The sequence below is a fragment of the Nannobrachium achirus genome (assembly GCF_963921795.1).
Source record: "Nannobrachium achirus genome assembly, chromosome: 18".
Classification (NCBI taxonomy): Eukaryota; Metazoa; Chordata; class Actinopteri; order Myctophiformes; family Myctophidae; genus Nannobrachium; species Nannobrachium achirus.
The window spans coordinates 2,837,896-2,851,783 of record NC_137825.1 but is presented as its reverse complement, the minus strand read 5'-3'; the positions used below and the strand labels follow the sequence as shown (position 1 = coordinate 2,851,783).

The following is a 13,888-nucleotide window of genomic DNA, read 5'->3' as shown; positions in this document are numbered from 1 at the left end:
CCTGGACCCCCCCATGGACCCCCCCTGGACCCCCCCGGACCCCCATGGACCCCCCCCATGGACCCCCCCATGGACCCCCCATGGACTCCCCCATGGACCCCCCCCGCCCCACCACACTCTGAGATGTTCCAGTACCTTCATGATGGCGTCCAGCATGGACCATCCTCCGTTCCAAGGCTTGGTGGACTTCCTGATGCAGTTCAGGCTGGCCATGCTGTGCCACTTCCTGTCGGACAGCTTCCTGTAGAAGGCGTCGGCCAGCAGCAAGACGCTGTCGTACAGGTAGAGGTGAGACACCTGGCAGACAGACAGACAGACAGACAGACAGACAGACAGGTAGAGGTGAGACACCTGGTAGACAGACAGACAGACAGGTAGAGGTGAGACACCTGGTAGACAGACAGACAGGTAGAGGTGAGACACCTGGTAGAGAGACAGACAGGTAGAAGTGAGACACCTGGTAGACAGACAGACAGGTAGAGGTGAGACACCTGACAGAGAGACAGACAGAATACATGTCTATGAGGGAGTAGGCCTACCGCGGTAGCCTGGTACAGTAGCTACAGTACAGTTGTGTAGATATCTCTGTAGGTATCTCTGTAGATATCTCCTTACCTCCACGATGTGTAGATATCTCTGTAGATATCTCTGTAGATATCTCTGTAGATATCTCTGTAGGTATCTCTGTAGATATCTCCTTACCTCCACGATGTGTAGATATCTCTGTAGATATCTCTGTAGATATCTCTGTAGATATCTCTGTAGATATCTCTGTAGGTATCTCCTTACCTCCAGGTTGTGTAGGTATCCCTCCAGCGGGTCGCAGAGCAGCGAGGAGAAGCGGTGCTTGTGTCTGGAACAGTGAGCCCCGCCCCCATCTCGCCACAGCGGGAAGATCTGACGAATCACAGTCATGCGCCCCAGTGCACTGTGGGTAAGCTCCAGGATCTCCGAGTCACTGATCTCCTGGAGAGAGTACATTGAAAGAGTTAGTTAGTTCAGCTTTATTTCGTCCTTTTTATCGTCCGGGGTGCGGATCCCGAACTAGTTCGGCTTTTTATATAAAATTATTTAAACACCCAGAGGCCTTACCGAAGCACCAGGCTAAATTCTCGAGCTGGCCGCCGGCCGCGATTTGTTTACATCGGCCCGCGAGAGCGTCGCGCCGCCGATAGTTGCCGTCCACTCCAATGCAATCCAGGATCTTTAGAGCTCCTTTTCTCTGTTCTATGCCTATCCATGAGGTGCGCCAAATCTTTGTGTGATAGTGTAGGCTCCTAGCGCACTGTGTTGCTGCTCACTAACGAGCCTGGTTCTTTGACTGACTGGTATCGTACTGTTATGGTAGCAGCCCGGGTTCGATTCCCGGTCACGCTACAATAGAATCATCTTTTTACATCCTCCACTTGAACCCTAGCATCCTTATCCTGGGGGAACTTTATCTGAAAATAGACCGTCCATCTACTTGTAGATCGGCTATTTTCGGCTAAGAGGTTTGGTGTAGGAGTCAGTGCGACGCGTTGTGTAGCTTGTAGATCTGCTATTTTCAGAGCGCGACACCCGAGCGCAACCAAACACAAAATGACTTGTCTTTTAGTTCTACTGGATCTCTTCTCTAGTCCTGACATTTTAGTCTAGAGTTGTTGTTTTTTTGTTTGTTTTTTGACAACATTGACAGTATATTTAGTCGCAGTTTTGGTCAGCATAGCTTAGTTATATTTACACACACACACACACACACACACACACACACACACACACACACACACACACACACACACACACACACACACACACACACACACACACACACACACACACGCACAAAGTGACAGAGGTGATGAAAGACACATGCAACAGACTATTATGGCTAATCTGACTCTGATTTTTGAATTCTTTGCTATGAGTTGTGTGTGCGTGCGCGTGCATGATGTGTGTGTGTGTGTGTGTGTGTGTGTGTGTGTGGGTGTGTGTGTGTGTGTGTGTGTGTGTGTGTGTGTGTGTGTGTGTGTGTGTGTGTGTGTGTGTGTGTGTGTGTGTGTGTGTGTGTGTGTGTGCGCGTGCGTATATGTTACCTCATTCACAAACACCCAGTGGCTGTCCTTAGAAGCCAGGTTGGTCTCCACTGCCTGGTGGGGGAGAGAGAGAGAGAGAGAGAGAGAGAGAGAGAGAGAGAGATAACATTTTATGACATAATATCGTGAAAAGCTGTTGGATGCAGGAAAGACAGAGAGTATATCATGCATTAATTTTAAGAAGTACTTTTTATTTTCTTTCTCCTGTAGCCAAGGTCAGACCCCTAGAGAGAGAGTTATGACACTTACGTCGACTCCCATTGTAAGCGTGGAAAGCCTATTTACTCTATGGTGGAAAGCTAGCTTAGCCTAGCTTACTGGAGCCTGTTCTCATTCCTCTTCAGCCCTGTCCGCCCCCATTATAACACAGGCATTTTCACTCGCTGGTAAGTAGACTATATCACATCTTTTTTTCCCCCTTTTAATAATGTTGTCTACCTTGGAGAGGCCCGTGAATGCGTGTGTGTGTGTGTGCTCTTCCTGTCCAAGTAACAACGTGTAAAGTACAGCTGACCAGAACACTACGTCGCGCAAAGCTTGGGCCAATCAAATCCCAGATATGTTATATTTGCAACCGGATGGCCAATCAAATGTGGACCTCTCTTTTGTGACCCAGTTTTGGTCAATGAGAAACATCCAAACGTTTCGTTTGTGACGGGACGGGGTAGCCTAGTTCCAGACCCTGAATCGCTAGCCACACCCCTTAGAATGTTTTGTTTCGGCGATTCAGGGGTCTAGAATTGCTCTCATTGAAGAGGCCTGCCTCGTTCGAAAATCCGTACGGCGAATCAGCGTCGTGAATCAACGTCTTGTGATCAGCGTGGGTGGGGGTTTCCCAGAACTCATGTGCGTTTCCAAGTAAACCAGCGCCGCCGCCGTACCATACCGTGCATCGCGTCGCGGTAAAATGCACTAAATTGCGGTAAAATGCGATCGTATCGATCTTGCTATGAAACACAACATGTTATGTTGTGTTTGATTACTAGTTCGTAGTGCTCCTATTCTGCCTGTTTCTTTGGTTAGCAAGTAGCACTAGCAAGCAACAGGCTAGCCACTAGCCAGCCAGGCACACATAACAACACTATGTCATGTGTTGGTCAGACGGTGAACCAATCACTGAAGACTGCCTCTTTTTGGCAACGCCCATCCCAGCAATCGCCCTGGGTGGGAGCGACCTCAGACTGAATAATGAAGTGAAACGAAATGTCAATTCAGGCTGAATGTCAGGCTAGGGACGGGGGCCAATCAGACCCAGAAAAAGATTATTGCGACCGTCAGGTCGCAGTTACTATCAACACCTCCACCGGCTGTCAGTCCCTCCGTCCATCTGTCTGTCCGTCTGTCACGTCACGTCACACTTTTGCCCTACATATCTCCGCCACCGTTTCCCCTATCCATGCCAGGAACCCCCAGGGACCCCGTGGCGCCGCCGCCAAAACTGCAGAAATGAGTCAAACGACCAAATGACCACCCCAACGGGGCTGCTCACGGGGAATTCCCGGGGACCACCGATGCAAAACCGATCCAATGGCAGGACGCGTGACACAGAGACAGACAGCATGAATGCGCTCGTCTTCAATCTTAGACGTAAGTCCTAGTCTGAAGACGTTATGCAAGCTAACAGTTATTCAGTACGGTCTGGAGCAGTCTGAACTCCCACATCCCAACACTCACCACATCCTAGAGGAGATATAATCCATCTGGTCCTTGGTCTACCAGGGGGTCTCCTCCTAGTGGAGATATAATCCATCTGGTCCTTGGTCTACCTGGGGGTCTCCTTCCAGTGGAGACATGCAGCAAGGACCTCTCTAGGGAGGAATGTCCTGGAGGCATCCAAACTATAGATGCACAAACCTGTAGGTCAGTTGTTGGAGCTTAGCCCCTTCCAGGAGCACTGCTCAAACATATATTAGATATACTGTATAAATGAAAAAGCAGGGTAAGCTTTTCTGTTGTTCTGAGTGAAGGCCCGGCCCTTGTTCCCCTTCACACCAATAAATAGCACACCATCTCTTCTTGCACTCACAGCCATTTCTTCACTAAACCAATGGGCCCCTTTTTTCCCCTCCGCTCCAGTCTAGGGTGACGTCACACCAGAACTCCCATCTCTCCCCTATATAAGACGGCGGCGCGCCACAAGATCGAGAGATGGTTTCTATGAGAGAGAGAAGCTGGTGAGAATAACTTCTTGGTAAAGAGGTTGAGAGAGAGAGAGAGACTGTAAGACATGCTGCGCTGGACGGTGCACCTGAAAGGAGGGCCCGACCGAGCCGAGCACGCCACGGTGGCCGTGGGCACCAAGGTGTACGCGTTCGGCGGCCACACGGTCATGGGCATGGCCTACATGTACAACACGGGCCAGTTCGTCACGCCCACGGACGGCGTCAACGTGCACGTGTTCAACACGGTGTCGCTGCGCTGGATGAAGCTGCCGCCGGTGGCGGGGGGGCGCGGCGAGCGGCCCCGCGAAGTGCCGTCGCGGCGCTGGGGCCACACGGCCTCGCTGGCCGAGGGCGTGGCCTACATCTGGGGCGGCTACAACTACTACACCAAGGAGTACTACGACACGCTGTACGCCTTCGACGTGGACGCCCACCGCTGGTTCCGGCCCAAGGTGTCCGGCGCCGTGCCCGAGGCGCGCTACCAGCACTCGGCCTGCGTGCTGGGCCGCGCCCTGTACGTGTACGGCGGCTGCAACCGAACCACGGGCTTCACCGACGTCTACCGGCTGGACACGGACAGCATGGCGTGGACGCTGGTCAACGCCAGGGGAACGCCGCCGCCCGTCTCCAAGAGCCACTCGGCCACCATCGTCGGGACGAGGATGCTGGAGTTCGGGGGTGGAGGCGGCGGCCAGTGGGGCCACAGCAACGTCATCAGGGTGTTCGACACGGAGACCAACAGCTGGCTCAACACGCCCACCACCTCCTCCTCCCTGCAGCAGCGTCTGCCCGAGGGCCGCGAGGGCCACGCCGTCTTCACCCACAACGACGAGATGTACGTGTTCGGCGGGCGCAACGGGACCAACCTGGACTTCCACGACATGTGGAGGTTCGACCTCAAGGCCTTCTCCTGGAAGGCGGTGGAGCCCAAGGGCAAAGGGCCGAGCTGGAGGCCCAGCATGTGCTGCTGCGCCGTGGGCGACCGCGTGGTGCTGTTCGGCGGCTACAAGGCAACCACGTCCGCCGACGACCTCCACATCCTGGACCTTAGTCCTAGTCTGAAGACGCTATCCAAGATAGCCGTCATCCAGCACGGCCTGAAGCAGGCGGGGCTGCCGCACAACATCCGCTGGGAACTGGCGGCCATGACGACCATGGACAACAACAACAACAACAGCAGCAGATGACTGACAACACAACGGGACAAAAGGAAGACTTTTTGTTTTTGTCTGTTTTGTGATTTATTTTATTTAATTCCCATTGAGAGAAGTGAAGCTCCGCTGAAGCAAACCGGCAAGCAAGCAGCTGAAGACATGTCTCCGGAAAGTTCCCAAAGCAAGGAGGAAAGAAGGTTGTCTATTTATTGTCTGGGTGGCCAGATTGTCATGTGACCAATCCTCCAGCCAGCACCACTCCCCCATTGAACTCAATGGACTTACTCTATAAGGCTCTGAGGGAGGAGTATACTTGCTCCTACGTCTCCCTAGGGAGGTCCTCGGTGCACGTCCCACTGGGAGGAGACCCCCTGATCCTCGGTGCACGTCCCACTGGGAGGAGACCCCCTGGTCCTCGGTGCACGTCCCACTGGGAGGAGACCCCCTGGCAGACCAAAGACCAGATTTAGGGATTACATCTCCACACCGGCCTGGGAACGCCTCTGTATACTCCCAGGAGGAAGTGGATAAGGTTGCTCAGGAGAGGGACCGCCAGATATCTCTTTTGGAGCCGTTACCCCCGTGACCCGATTCCGGATAAGCGGTTGAAGAAGGAAGGATGGATGGAGTTCTGCCGCAGGAGCATCAGGAGCTAAACTGGAAGCAGACTGAATCTGGTGAGCTGGAAGAACATCAATGACAACTCCTGGTGAGCTGGAAGAACATCAATGACAACTCCTGGTGAGCTGGAAGAACACCAATGACAACTCCTGGTGAGCTGGAAGAACATCAATGACAACTCCTGGTGAGCTGGAAGAACATCAATGACAACTCCTGGTGAGCTGGAAGAACATCAATGACAACTCCTGGTGAGCTGGAAGAACATCAATGACAACTCCTGGTGAGCTGGAAGAACATCAATGACAACTCCTGGTGAGCTGGAAGAACATCAATGACAACTCCTGGTGAGCTGGAAGAACATCAATGACAACTCCTGGTGAGCTGGAAGAACATCAATGACAACTCCGGCAGAAGAATTTCTCAGAAGGTGCAGAGGAACGAGTGGTACAAGCACTTCCAGAAGCTCAAAGGAAATCCTCCTTCAATTGAGGAAGAAGGATGATCCGATTGCCCGTCTTCCATGAGCTTCCCACACCAGACGGACCGTTCACCACGGATGAGGACCAGAGGGCAGAGGCTACAAGTACAACAAAGATGCAAGGAGGACGGAGTGACGCCGGAGGTTGTGAAGTACGCGTCCATAGACAAGGAAGTGTTGGATTCTATCAACCAAGTCGTGGCGAGTGGCCGAAGCTGATGATGAACAGTGATCTTGGTTCTAGTCAGGTGACCTCGCTCTGCCACAGAGATCACATCCCATCACCATCTACCAACCTCCAACCTGCAGATGATCCAGTCTCGGTCGGATACATCAGAGAAAAGGAAGAGAACTTCTACTGGCCCGTGGACATGGGGGTCACTGACAGGGTCTGAAGATCTACGGGCCCAGGGGTCCAGGGGGTCCAGGGGGTCCAGGGGGTCCGTGGGGTCCAGGGGGTCCAGGGGGTCCAGGGGGTCGCCAGCAGTCACAGACGTGGTCAGGGTGAGGAGGATGAGGCTGGCTGGGCGTTGCGTTGGGCATCCCAGCGGTGCGCTCTTATGCTCGTGCATGTAGTTCACCCCACCTGCTGTTCCAGCTTTGGCCAGTAGGGGCTGGCCGCTTCAACTTTCTAGCGTGGTTCTGGGGGCTTTGGCCAGGAGGGGAAAGAGGTGCTACATCTACGTAGACACACTGCAGTGTCCCAGTGTAGCCACTAGGAGGTGCACAACCTCCATAGACACACTGCAGTGTCCCAGTGTAGCCACTAGGAGGTGCACCACCTACGTAGACAGTGCAGAGCTTGATGCCACAAAGGAAGGAGATGCAAGCTAGCCTGATCTCAGACTCAGCTCACGCAGTAGTCTGAAACTGTGCCCTATTCTGAGCGATTTACAGGGGGGGACCTTTTTGCGGGACTTTTTGATCGAGACGCACGGTGATCGAGACGCACGGTGGACGTGACGCACAGTCGCGGAGTGTGTGTGTGATTGTGTGTGTGTCTCTGTCTGTGCCAGTGACTGCTTCCACACAGAACTGCGACCAGAAACATGTAATCAACATTAACAGCTTGGTGAAATCTGCGCGCGCGTGTGTGTGTGTGTGTGTGTGTGTGTGTGTGCCTTCCTCAGCCTGCCTGGTGGTGTGTGAACTTCGTTTGAATCGTTTCAGCTGCTGTGCGGATTGTATATTCGTTAGACCCACCCCCACCCCCCGCGCTCATTGGAGCAGCCGAAAATAAATGCTGATTCATGTACTCAGCTCCAGACCAGAGAAAGAGTCCACTCTGAGAGTGGGCGGGGTCTATGGTGTGGAAGCAGGCTAGATGATGGACTGCACTCTCACACCACATTTCATTGAATTTATTTGTTTCTTTTTGGGGAGACACAATTTTTGTTAGTTTTTTTTACATGATCCGAGCTCACACTGGAGTGCTGTGCAGGCCCATCCTACTCTAGTTCTAAAACATGTTAATGTCAAGGAGATTCATTAGACCAATGCACCACCCAGGATTTGATACCATTTTCTATCTGTGCAGTAGTTTATACACTATCAAATCCTAACTCAGAGACTACAGTGGAACCAAAGACTGTACAGAACAGCTCTATATCTGTAAAGCCATCCATCAATAATCCACTTTTTAAAATGAACATGCAAACATTCTTCGAATACAGACACCTATCTCCTCTCCTCTCCTCTCCTCTCCTCTCCTCTCCTCTCCTCTCCTCTCCTCTCCTCTCCTCTCCCCCTCCCCTTGTGTAAAGTTCTGTTAAAAGTTAAATGGAGTTACAACCTTCCATTAGGTCCTAACATGGTCTGCAGCGTGCACGTGCGTACGTGCATGCATGCGTGTTGTGTGTGTGTGTGTGTGTGTGTGTGTGTGTGTGTGTGTGTGTGTGTGTGTGTGTGTGTGTGTGTGTGTGTGTGTGTGTGTGTGTGTGTGTGTGTGTGTAACCATTAGTATTCAGAGCCACAGTGTGTCCGTGTGTATAATGAAGTCTTGTACAACAGCTGTTCAAAGGAAATACTCATCGAACCGTGACGCATTCACTGTAGAGCCTGTGTGTGTGTGCGTGTGTGTGTGTGTGTGTGTGTGTGCGTGCGTGCGTGCGTGCGTGCGTGCGTGCGTGCGTGCGTGCGTGCGTGCGTGCGTGCGTGCGTGCGTGCGTGCGTGCGTGTGCGTGACTGTGCATGAGAGGAGATTGGAGGTTTTTCCACCCAACTCAGAGGCAGAGGTGGAAAAAGTAGTCGCATGTTTGACTTAACGTAAAAGTATCAATATGTAGAAATACTCGGTTACAAATAAAATGTACTTGTGTAACAGTATGAACTTGTTGCCATCAAAATGTACTTAAAGTACCAAAATTATTAAGTACAGAATGTTTGAAAATAGCTGATCTACAAGCTCACAATGCGACACGTTGTGAGCTGGTAGATCTGCTATTTTCAGATAGCCTAGGTGTGAAATAGGGCTTGTAATGTATATCTGCAAAGTAACTAGTAACTAAAGCTTTCAAATTAATGTAGTGGAGTAAAAGTACAATATTTGGATCCGAGATGTAGTGGAGTAGAAGTAAAAGTATTGGAAACTGGAAATACTCAAGTAAAATACAGGTACCTCAAAGTTGTACTTATGTACAGTATTTAAAGGTATATTCAGTGATTGTATTTCATTCAAATAAAAATATAATTGGTACATTTTCCATTCATTCCCCTCGCTAGAATGTGTGCTGACCATATAAGGACTTCCACCATGGCCCGTGTTGCGAGCCAAAGTCAAATGAACAAAACAAGAACATTAAAATGGTGTAAAAAATCTATACAAAACTAAACATTTCCTCGATGTAAGGCCAGTAAGGGACAAGATGACCCCCGGCCACTTTCATTATCACTGAATACACCTTTAAGTAAATGTACTTAGTTAATTTACACCCCATAACCCAGAGGTAGGAGTTGTTTTGTCTTTGGAATGACCCAACACTGTCCACCAGGCTGTCTCACTATCTAAACCATAGACTGTATAAAAGATATGGACAAAGCGAAGCCATTGGCATGGGTGTTGCCATCATAGATTGAAATGCAACCAGAGGATGCTATTGGCTGCCAACGGATCACGTGCAACCGCAGGGATACATGGGAGAATGTGGTCGGAGCCTCCCGAAATACAGCACACAAAGAAGTACACAGCCGGCTGGTATCAGTTTAGTTGGCCACGCCCCCCGCAACTTTATCATCAATTTTAACATAAATGGGACCTTATTTTCACAAAACGCATATCATCGTGATTGAAAGGCAATTTTTAACTAGCGATAGGAACCATAAAGTATTCATGAAAATGTTAATTAAGGTTAGACCACAAAAGGGGAAAATGAATGGGATCCAATAGACCAATTATTTGTTTACAAACATTGAGACTCAATGCACAGCTGACTGTATCATGTAATCAATTCCCAACAGATCCCCAAACCTGTTGTTTTGGGGAGCACTGGTTATTCAACCTCCTCTTGTGTGCTAGTGAGGTGCTCCCATGGGTGCGCCCTTATCGAGACATATATACTTCATTGCGCAACGGTGTTCCACGTCAAGAGTAGCTGATATACAAACTCACATCGCGTCACCAATGCAACCCTTCTGAGCTTGGAGGTCTGCGGCTCTGCGCGCGACACCGTCGCAGGACCGTCCAGGGCGGAGCATAATTAGGCTTCATGGACTGCAGCTGGGCGAGCAGTAGACGCTCTGGTGATCCAGTGGATCGGGTGGGTGATCATGAGGAGCGCTCCCTCTGTTCTGATGACGGTGAATAGAGGTGGGGTTTGAAGGACAACTGTTTTGAATCGCTATTATTGTTTACAATCAACAGAAACTAAGGATTATATATTTCAAGAGTGAGAATTTACAGTAAAAATCCTAAGCATTCTTCCTCCACACTGGGAGAAAAACGGCATCTGAAAGTTTGATGGAATGCATTTTTAAACACGAGTGCCATCCATTGCACCCTATGAACGGTGGGGTTCATTTGGTGCCGACCGGCGTGCGCATACTGGTTTATATGAATGTGACGTGGACCATTTTTTTGCAACCGGCCAGGGGGAAAACAGCGCAACTAGCGGCCAATCATAGGAAGTTTTACTTCCGTATTGGGCTCATTTTAAATCGGCGGAACTCTCCCCCTGATCTAAACTAGAGTTCTCAAATTCTGCCCGAACCAGACCCTACACGACCCGAAGTTTTCGGGACAGGTAGGGCCTAAAATATCTGCTGATTATTCGGGCCGAGCCGGGCACGAAGGCAGGCCCGGTTAGGGCCCACTTAGGGCCCAGTTAGGGCCCACTTAGGGCCCAGTTAGGGCCGGGTTAGGGCCGGGTTAGGGCCCAGTTAGGGCCCAGTTAGGGCCGGGCCTTCATTTTCAGGCCTTTTGAGAAGTCTAATCTGAACACGTGATGTTTGGAGCATTATTGGCACGAGAGAGCATGTTTTACCATGATGGTCAAAGAGCACTGATTGGTCAGAGGTCTTGGATCAAAGAGCAGTGATTGGTCAGAGGTCTTGGATCAAAGAGCAATGATTGGTCAGAGGTCTTGCAGTCACTTGGTTTGAAACACTTCAAGAATAATAGCAGCATTTTCTCCAAATGGAATTGAAATAGCACACACACACACACACACACACACACACACACACACACACACACACACACACACACACACACACATGCCCACGCACACATGCACACGTACACACAGAGAATGTCATATATCATTCAGTTGCTGTTGTTCATTTCTCTCACTAAACATTCATCATTCAGTCTCTCTCTCTCCCCAATGCACGCACGCACGCACGCACGCACGCACGCACGCACGCACGCACGCACGCACCCGCACCCGCACCCGCACACGCACACGCACACGCACACGCACACGCACACACACACACACACACACACACACAGTCACCTTGATAAGCTGAACACAATGCAACATCTGTTCAGTGGAGGAGAACTCTGATGTCATTTTCATTGACACATCATAAACTAGCATGACAGCCTGGCGCGGGCATGGGTGTGCGTCCATCCGTGTGACCGTACGTGTGTGTGCGTGCACGCGCGCATGCCTGTGTGTGTGCGTGAGTGTGTGTGTGCATGAGTGCGTGCGTGTGTGTGCATGCCTGTGTGTGTGTGTGTGTGTGTGTGTGTGTGTGTGTGTGTGTGTGTGCGTGCGTGCGTGCGTGCACGTGTCTGTCTGCGTCAGTTGGAGGCTGCTTGTGTACCAGCTGAGCGCTGCCAGTCAAATGACTACTGGCCAATCACAGCGCGCCTTTTTCCGGGACCTGCGCGGCTCTGCTGTTCTTAGAGGCTGCGTATGTAAAGACCCGCCTCTGATTGGCTTACCGAATACCGTTTCTGTGACGCACGTGGAAGAGATGCAGAATCCCTCTGTCCTGCGATGAATCCTGTATGCACCAGGAGGCGCTCTACCTTTATATGTCACTGTGGGTAATCATCTGTACAATGGAGCAATCTGTATGTCTGTGGACCCGTAGTTACAGACCTGTAAGGGTCCATTTGGTTCCATTTGTACACTCTCAGAGTTACAGACCTGTAAGGGTCCAGTTCCATTTGTACACTCTCAGAGTTACGGACCCGTAAGGGTCCATTTGGTTCCATTTGTACACTCTCAGAGTTACAGAGCTGTAAGGGTCCATTTGGTTCCATGTGTACACTCACAGAGTTACAGAGCTGTAAGGGTCCATTTGGTTCCATGTGTACACTCTCACAGTTACAGACCCGTAAGGGTCCATTTGGTTCCATTTGTACACTCTCAGAGTTACGGACCCATAAGGGTCCATTTGGTTCCATTTGTACACTCTCACAGTTACGGAGCTGTAAGGGTCCATTTGGTTCCATCTACTATTACATTCCTCTTAGAGCCACATCCCACTTCCAAGCCCATTCACGCCCATTTCGCCTCCACCTCAACTCATAGCTAGATCAGATGTAGGGAGAACGTAGGGAATAATACCGCCCATAACTCTATCATTGGCCCCCCGTTGCCATGGTGACCGGTGATTGGCTCGTATTCCCAGCTATGGGACCGGCGGATCCAATTTCAACCGAGGGGGGCGTAGCCAGAACACACACACACACACACACACACACACACACACACACACAAAAATGGCTAATAGTTAGCTCACAACTTTCCACTTTTCTCTTTCACCTCAATCGCAGTAACATCCGTATACACCACGTCATCGCATCACCATTTTTTTTTCAGAACTTTTTTTTCCCAATTTTTTTATTTTAATTTTTTTTTCTCAAAAATTTTCTTTTTCAAAAATGTATTTTTTCTCAAAAGATTTTTTTTCTCAAACATTTTTTTTCTCAAAAAAATGTTTTTTCTCAAAAAAATTTTTTTCTCAAAAAATCTTTTTTTCTCACAATTTTTTTTTTCTCACAAATTTTTTTTTTCTCAAATTTTTTTTTCTCAAAAATAATTTTTTTCTCAAAAATAATTTTTTTCTCAAAATTATTTTTTTCTCAATTTTTTTTTTTCTCAAAAAAAACATATTTGGCCATTACACACACCACACTGCCGCAACATGGCGGTGAGGGCCGCGCAGCGGCCTGAACTCTAGACTTTTGCGGCCCGAAGGGCCGCAAAAAGTTTATTACACTCTCACAGTTACAGAGCTGTAAGGGTCCATTTGGTTCCATGTGTACACTCTCACAGTTACAGAGCTGTAAGGGTCCATTTGGTTCCATGTGTACACTCTCACAGTTACAGAGCTGTAAGGGTCCATTTGGTTCCATTTGTACACACTCAGAGTTACAGAGCTGTAAGGGTCCATTTGGTTCCATGTGTACACTCTCAGAGTTACAGAGCTGTAAGGGTCCATTTGGTTCCATTTGTACACTCTCAGAGTTACAGAGCTGTAAGGGTCCATTTGGTTCCATGTGTACACTCTCAGAGTTACAGAGCTGTAAGGGTCCATTTGGTTCCATGTGTACACTCTCAGAGTCACAGAGCTGTAAGGGTCCATTTGGTTCCATTTGTACACACTCAGAGTTACAGAGCTGTAAGGGTCCATTTGGTTCCATGTGTACACTCTCAGAGTTACAGAGCTGTAAGGGTCCATTTGGTTCCATGTGTACACTCTCAGAGTCACAGAGCTGTAAGGGTCCATTTGGTTCCATTTGTACACACTCAGAGTCACAGAGCTGTAAGGGTCCATTTGGTTCCATGTGTACACTCTCAGAGTTACAGAGCTGTAAGGGTCCATTTGGTTCCATGTGTACACTCCAAGCCCCCAGAACCCTGGGGGCGCCCTGAAACCAAATGGACATGGTGGCCGTTTCGAGGTACTGCAGTTGGGGCCAGAAACATGAACGCGCATCTAGGC

At 49.8% G+C, this 13,888-nt stretch overlaps 1 protein-coding gene across 1 annotated transcript in view; it reads right to left on the bottom strand.

The window, feature by feature from the left end:
* The window catches only part of LOC308302658 (glutamate receptor ionotropic, delta-1-like), a gene marked incomplete at its 3' end in the record, with an annotated part of 243,505 nt that overhangs the window by 52,326 nt on the left and 177,291 nt on the right, over positions 1 to 13,888 (bottom strand). The window contains exons 5-7 of the mRNA XM_080746942.1: positions 2,076 to 2,129; positions 790 to 966; positions 136 to 297 (exon numbers count right to left, since the gene is read on the bottom strand). Of these exons, the coding sequence (XP_080603068.1) occupies positions 136 to 297; positions 790 to 966; positions 2,076 to 2,129 (393 nt within the window). The remainder of the gene's footprint in view (positions 1 to 135; positions 298 to 789; positions 967 to 2,075; positions 2,130 to 13,888) is intronic.